Below are 7,024 nucleotides of genomic sequence, written 5' to 3'. Positions count from 1 at the left end.
TGCAGCCAGCAGTTCCCTTCTGCAACTCAGTTGCCTCGGCTAAGGCCCAACCAGTCCCAAGTGCTCAGGACAGAGGCTGGACGGGCTCCTTCCTGCAGCCCTGCTCTTGGGACACAGTGCCCTCCGGCTCTAATATGCCAGGAGTTGGGGGGGCAACTGGCTCTGCTCCCTGGCCCTGGCTCCCCCTGCTCCCTGGGGCTGCCCGAGGTGAAGGTGACAGGTGGGGGAGGCAGGTGGAGAATTGGGCCGGTGAGCTCATGGCAAAGGCGCCCAGCTGGGCAGGGGTGGGTGTTCTGGCCTATAAAGCCCCCGAGGCCCTGTGGCCTGCAGAGGCGGTTATGGACGGCACCATGGAGGACTCTGAGGCGGTGCAGAGGGCCACGGCACTCATCGAGCAGCGGCTGGCACAGGAGGAGGAGAATGAGGTGCGAGCAGGGGTGGAGGTGCCCAAGGGGGTCTGAGGAGATCCAGCTCTGCTGTCAAGGGGAGGGAGAGTCTGTCTGCTACCCCTGTGGTGGCGAGGGGGGCAGATGTCCCCTGGGGCCCAGTTGGGCCCAATTCCTGTCCCAGGGTATTACTGGCAGGGGGTATTGCTGGCAGCAGAAGACTGAGGCTTCAGCCTTCAGAATTGAGTCAGTGAGGTGGGGAGCTGGGTTAGGCCTCCTAAGACTGCTCACCCTCCTGGGCCTTGAGAGACAGTGGGCTGTACAAAGCAGACAGCTGGGTGCTGCCTGGGACTGTCAGGAATGTGTGGCCCTGTGATGCCCCTGTGACTGAGTGGGAGGCTGGGGCAGGGGAAACTCCAGTGTTTGGCCACTGAAGAAGAGAGTGAGGAAGGGATGCTGGGAAAGGAAGCATGGATTTTGCCAGCCTGCTGGCCACCCTTGGGGAGGCCTTTGGAGTGTGGTGTTCTGGGCAATTGCATTTTCTTTGGGATAAGGAAGTGGAGCGGCGGCAGGGGATGCTGGCTTGTCCTACTCCGCATTTTTTTTTTTTTTTTTTTTGAGATGGGGTCTCCCTCTATTGCCCAGGCTGGAGTGCAATGGCATGATCTTGACTCACTGCAACCTCTGCCTCCTGGGTTCAAGCGATTCTCCTGCCTCAGCCTCCCGAGTAGCTGGGATTACAGGCATGCACCACCATGCCTGGCTAATTTTTGTATTTTTAGTAGAGATGGGGTTTCACTCTGTTGGTCAGGCTGGTCTTGAACTGGCCTCAGGTGATCCACCTGCCTTGGCCTCCCAAAGTACTGGGATTACAGGTGTGAGCCACCGTGCCCGGCCCCTACTCTTCACTTTATTTAAACTAATACTTCATCTAGTGTTGGCTCTGCCAAGAGCCCAGAGCTGTAGAAATGGGTGGACCAATAAGGCCCAGACCCTGCCTTCTTTTTACCAACCCAGCATTCATTTTAGCCCATTTGTTGGTTTCATAGTCAACTAAGAAACAAGGCAAAGGGAAGAAATGACTAAATAGAGGTGTGAATCAGAAGTGGAGGAACACAAGGGTCTCATGAATTGTTCTGAGGGCCTTCAAGGACTCCTCTGTGGACAGGGCCAGGTGCAGTGGCTGAAGCCTGTAATCCCAGCATTCTGAGATCTGAGATCCGAGGTGGGCGGATCACCTGAAGTCAAGAGTTTGAGACCCGCCTGGCCAACATGGTGAAATCCCGTCTCTACTAAAAATACAAAAATTAGCCAGGAATGGTGTCAGGCACCTGTAATCCCAGCTACTCAGGAGGCTGAGGCAGGAGAATTGCTTGAATCTGGGAGGCGGAGGTTGCAGTGAGCCAAGATCGCACCACTGCACTTCAGCCTGGGTGACAGACGGAGACTTCGTCTCAAAAAAAAAAAAAAAAAGTGACTCCTCTGAGGACAGGAGGATATCTGAGCTGGGCCTTCAAGGGGACTCAGTGGAGTCCAGGATGGTGGAGGGTATTCCAGCCTCAGGAAATGCAGGAGCTGAAGTTTCCATGAGTGAAAGCATGGTTGTCTTGAGAAAGTCTGGTAGTAGGGGCTAAGGCTGGAAAGACACAAGCCAGAGAGGGCCATGTAAAAGATATTTATTCTGTGGGCAGTGAGGAGCCACTAAATGTTATTGAGTGAGGGAGATTGGTGTCATCTGTCTTGTTTTAGGAAAGCAGCTCTGATGGCCCTGAGAAGGACTTGTTGGAAAAGGCTGGCCCTAACAGGAATGGAGGGGAGGAGATAAATCAGATTGGAGGTAGATGCCATTCAAAAAAAGGAGTGTGACTGAATGAGGGGTGAGGAGGAAGGAAGGGTCAAGACCTCAAGGGAAGAAGGGATGAGGTCAGGAAAGAGCTTGGACTGAGCCCTGGCTGGGGCAAGCATCCCTGGATCTCTAGGAATCCCACTTCTCCCTCCCCCAAGGACGTGTGCCTATGGTTGGCTGGTGCCAGGCAGGTGAGTCATGCTGCTATGCCAGTTCTGGAGTGCTGCCAATAGACACAGGGACCTTCAGCAAGGGGATGCAGAGCAGTGCTCTTCCGTTCATGCATCCAATAAATATAGCTACAGAGCTGTCAGGACACCAGTGCCAGGCCCTGTGCTAAGCATTTTGCAGGCATTCTTTCATTTAATCTGCATAGCAATCTATGAAGTAAAGTGGGAGCTTTGTGTGTTTCATGAACTCACATTCAATGCAGCAAACAGCTACTGAGCACCTACTGTGTGTCAGCCCACAAAGACAAACCTGAAATGAAGGGCTATAGGGTCTGAGGAAAATGTGGGTGAGCATTAGAGTCCCCAGTTGTCTCTACCAGGCCCCAGCCTGGCAGGGTTCTTGGAGGAGAGCCTCTGTCTAGCCTGTGCCCCATACCTAGGGTGGGAGGGGAAGGAGGGCCCCAGAGACCAGCGCAGGGGCTGGAGTTCCACTGTGGCGAGTTTACTGGGTTAGGTCATCACTGAGAACTTAAGGGTTAGCAGAGATGCTGAGTCTGCTTGCCATCATCTGTTCACTCATTCATTCATTCATTCACCAGTCACTAAGCACCTACTATGTGCTAGGGCCTGTCACAGATGCTGGGGACACCAAGATAATTAAGACACAAGCTGGGGAGCCACAGTGGCTCAGGCCTGTTGTCCTGGCACATAAGGAGGCAAGGCTAGGCGTTCGAGGCCAGCCTGGACAACATAGAAACCTCACATCTATGTAACAACAACAACAAAATTTATAGCCGGGCGCGGTAGCTCACGCCTGTAATCCCAGCACTTTGGGAGGCCAAGGTGGGCGGATTGCCTGAGCTCAGGAGTTCGTGACCAGCCTGGGCAACATGGTGGAACCCCGTCTCTACTAAAATACAAAAATAATTAGCCAGGCATGGCGGCATGTGCCTGTAGTCCCAGCTACTCAGGAGGCTGAGGCAGGAGAATTGCTTGAACCTAGGAGGTGGAGGTTGCAGTGAGCCGAGATCGGACCACCGCACTCCAGCCTGGGCGACAGAGTGGGACTCCATCTCAAAAAAAAAAAAAAAAAAATACGCAAGCTGGCCCTCTGGATGCTCCCTGAGGAGCCCAGCCAGAGTCCCACATGCAGCAGTAGCTGCAGCCCCAGGTTATCTTTCATTCTTGGAAGAAGATGCAGTGTTTCTGATTAGGCCAGCACTGAGACCTCAAACCATGAAGCCCAACATGAAAGGGAGAAAGCAGTGGCTAATAGAACCTTCAGAATGAAGACCTGGGGAATCGGCTCTCAAAACCACCTTGAAGGAGCAAATGTGGGAGCTCAGGGAGGAATGGGAAAGGGGCCTGCGTGCTCTGTAAGGGTGGCCTCCTTCCCAGCTGCGACATTGACTCAGGACCCTCCAACCTGGGCAATTGTTCCCGGACTCATAGCCACACAAGCTGCCTGGTGCGGACTGCAGAGATGGGAGTGCCAGCACATCACAAAAAGAGAACAAGCAGTCCAGGAAAATCAGAGGGCAAATGCAGAGGAGACCTGGCAGGCAGTTGGACCTGGATTACAGTGAAAAGAAGGTTAAGACTTAGAGCCCGTTTCAGGCTGAAGGCTGAGGAGCTGCTGCTCCCATCGTCAAGTTCCCCTGAAAGCAATAGTTTCCAAGCTCTAGACTTCACAGATCAGTGAAATCTGAGAGAAAAAAAAATCTAACAAAGAGTTGCCAAATTTTATATTGCTAAGTAAGACCATTTAAGAAATAATCATCTCTCATCATAATTATTTCATCAAAGTGAATTATTTATTTTTAAAACTTATTTATTTATTTATTTATTTTTTGAGACCGAGTCTCACTCTGTCGCCCAAGCTGGAGTACAGTGGCACGATCTTGGCTCACTGCAACCTCCACCTCCTGGGTTCAAGTGATTCTTGTGCTTCAGCCTCCCGATTAGCTAAGACTACAGGTGCGTGCCAACACGCCTGGCTAATTTTTGTATTTTTAGTAGGGATGGGGTTTCACCATGTTGCCTATGGCTGGTCTCGAACTCCTGGGCTCAAGCAATCCACCTGCCTCGGCCTCCCAAAGTGCTTGGATTATAGACGTGAGCCACTGTACCTGGCCTATTTATTTTTTGCGGCAGGGTCATTCTCTCTCTCTCTCACTGTCACTCAGGCTGGAGTGCAGTGGCATGATCTTGGCTCACTGCAACCTCCCCTTCCTGGGCTCAAGTAATCCTCCCACCTCAGTCTCCCAAGTAGCTGGGACTACAACAAAAGCCACCACGCTTGGCTAATTATTTAAATTTTTTGTAAAGATGGGGTCTCACTATATTGCCCAGGCTGATCTCACACTTCTGGGCTCAAGAGATCCTCCCAACTCAGCCTCCCAAAGTGCTGGGATTACAGATGTGAGCCACTGTGCCTGACCTATTTATTTTTAGAGAGATGATCTTGCTGTCTCTGGAGCTGGTCTCGAACCCCTGGGATTGAGCAATACTTCTGTCTAAGCCTCCCCAGTAGCTGGGACTAAAGGCTGGCACCACCACACCCAGCCAAAGTGGATTTTTAATGCCAAAAAAGTAAAGAAAAAAAATAATCTTGGTGCTTGAAAGAGTGAATATATTTAATCTCATGAAAAACTCATTCTGGTGGCCTTTAACGTTGTTTTGCAGGGATCCGGGCCAGTCAGCGGGCAGGTGTCTGAGCTCAGGGTTGGGACTGGGGCTGAAGCTGAGGTGGGGAACTCGCCCCTTTTGGGGGCCTCTCCAGGGGCCCTTCTCTTGCTGGGGACTCCCCAGGATCAGCCAGAAGGGCTCTGAGACCACCCAGGAGGAGGTCCCTGTGGGGTGTCCTTGGCGTGGTTAGGGGAGAGGCTGCCTGTCTCCTCGGGTCCTGGAGTAGGTGCCCTCCTTGGATCACCAGAAACTCCGAGGAAACGCACGCCAGAAGCTGCCCATGGACTTGCTGGTGCTGGAGGATGAGAAGCACCACGGGGCTCAGAGTGCAGCCCTGCAGAAGGTGAAGGTAAGCCCGGGAGGACCCAATGTCTGCACCCAGCGGACCAGCCAGGTAGCCATGGCCTGTCTGCACCTCTCCCCACGTGGCCCATGGACCAGCAGTTCAGCACCCCTGGTAGAGCTTGCTAGCCCTGCAGAATCTCCGCCCCGCCCCAGAACTACTGAGTCAGAATTCCCCCAATCTGAAAGCCATCTAGGCCTGGAAGGAGGGATAGACCTTGGTTCCTTCTTTTTTAAGAGGGTCTTCCTGCCCACCCCACCCTCCCCACCAGCTTAGCTCAGAGGTCTCCCAAGCCCCCCAAATTATCTGCCCACCCTGGAGGTTGATGGGCCATCCCACGCAGGGCCAAGAGCGCGTGCGCAAGACGTCCCTGGACCTGCGGCGGGAGATCATCGACGTGGGAGGGATCCAGAACCTCATCGAGCTGCGGAAGAAACGCAAGCAGAAGAAGCGGGACGCTCTGGCCGCCTCACATGAGCCGCCCCCGGAGCCCGAGGAGATCGTAAGGGTCCTGGAGAGGACACCGCGAGGGGGCGGAGGGGGAGCCCGGGAGGCTTCGAATCGCCGGGACGGCCCGTGACTGCTGCGTCCACACCTGCAGACTGGCCCTGTGGATGAGGAGACCTTCCTGAAAGCTGCGGTGGAGGGGAAAATGAAGGTCATTGAGAAGTTCCTGGCTGACGGGGGGTCAGCTGACGTGTGCGACCAGGTGATGCTCCTAGCCGCCCCTGACAGGCCTCCCTGTCAGTTTCCACCCCCACTCCGCTCAGCTCCCGGGTCAGCCCACTGTGAGCCTATTTGTGAGGAGGCACGGGTGTTCTTTGGATGGATGGGTGGTTGGGGTGCTCAGAATGGGTGTCCCTTCCCCGTACAGGAATTGACCTAAATCCTTAAACCCTTTTCCAACTTGAATCACCTGCAGAGCAACAAATGTCACATGTTTGTTTAGGAAAGAAAGAAAAATAGAATCAAATAAAAATAGACCAGGACCAGAAGACGTGGGCTCAAATCCCATCTCTCTCACTCACGAGTTGTGGGACCTGTGGCTGGGTCGGTGCCCTCTCCATGCCTCAGTTTCCTCCTCTGTAAAATGGCCTTCCCTCACAACATGTTATGGTGATCAAATGGAATATTAGGCTGGGCACTGTGGCTCACGTCTGTAATCCCAGCACTTTAGGAGGTCAAGGTGGGAGGAGTGCTTGAGCCTAGGAGTTCAAGACCAGCCTAAGCAACAGAGTGAGACCCTGTCTCTGTATATAGATATAGATATAGATATAGATATAGATTTTTTTTGGTAAAAGGAAAAAAGGAATATTAGCACCTCAGTAACTCAGTAAGTATTCACTGAATGAATGAAGAAACTATCAAGCATGTGTTATGATATTCTTGTTTCTCATGCTATAGTACTGTACTTTTTTTTTTTTTTTTTTTTTTAAGACAGAGTCTCACTCTGTCACCCAGGCTGGAGTGCAGTGGCGCAATCTTGGCTCACTACAACTTTCGCCTCCTGGGCTCAAGCAATCCTCCCACCTCAGCCTCCCAAAGTGCTGGGATTACAGGCTTGAATGACCACACCTGGCCTATTTTTTTT

General features: G+C 52.8%; 1 protein-coding gene across 1 annotated transcript in view; it reads left to right on the top strand.

Annotated features, from left to right (window-relative positions):
- Window positions 1-242: 242 nt before the first annotated feature.
- The window catches only part of ANKRD2 (ankyrin repeat domain 2), an 11,375-nt gene continuing 4,593 nt past the window's right edge, over window positions 243-7,024 (top strand). The window contains exons 1-4 of the mRNA XM_032135165.2: window positions 243-425; window positions 5,338-5,439; window positions 5,777-5,935; window positions 6,035-6,142. Of these exons, the coding sequence (XP_031991056.2) occupies window positions 258-425; window positions 5,338-5,439; window positions 5,777-5,935; window positions 6,035-6,142 (537 nt within the window). The 5' untranslated portion in view covers window positions 243-257. The remainder of the gene's footprint in view (window positions 426-5,337; window positions 5,440-5,776; window positions 5,936-6,034; window positions 6,143-7,024) is intronic.

This window comes from Hylobates moloch, unplaced genomic scaffold, assembly GCF_009828535.3.
Source record: "Hylobates moloch isolate HMO894 unplaced genomic scaffold, HMol_V3 SCAFFOLD_3, whole genome shotgun sequence".
Classification (NCBI taxonomy): Eukaryota; Metazoa; Chordata; class Mammalia; order Primates; family Hylobatidae; genus Hylobates; species Hylobates moloch.
The sequence above is the reverse complement of the archived record's forward strand: the minus strand, read 5'-3'. Positions and strand labels throughout refer to the sequence as shown.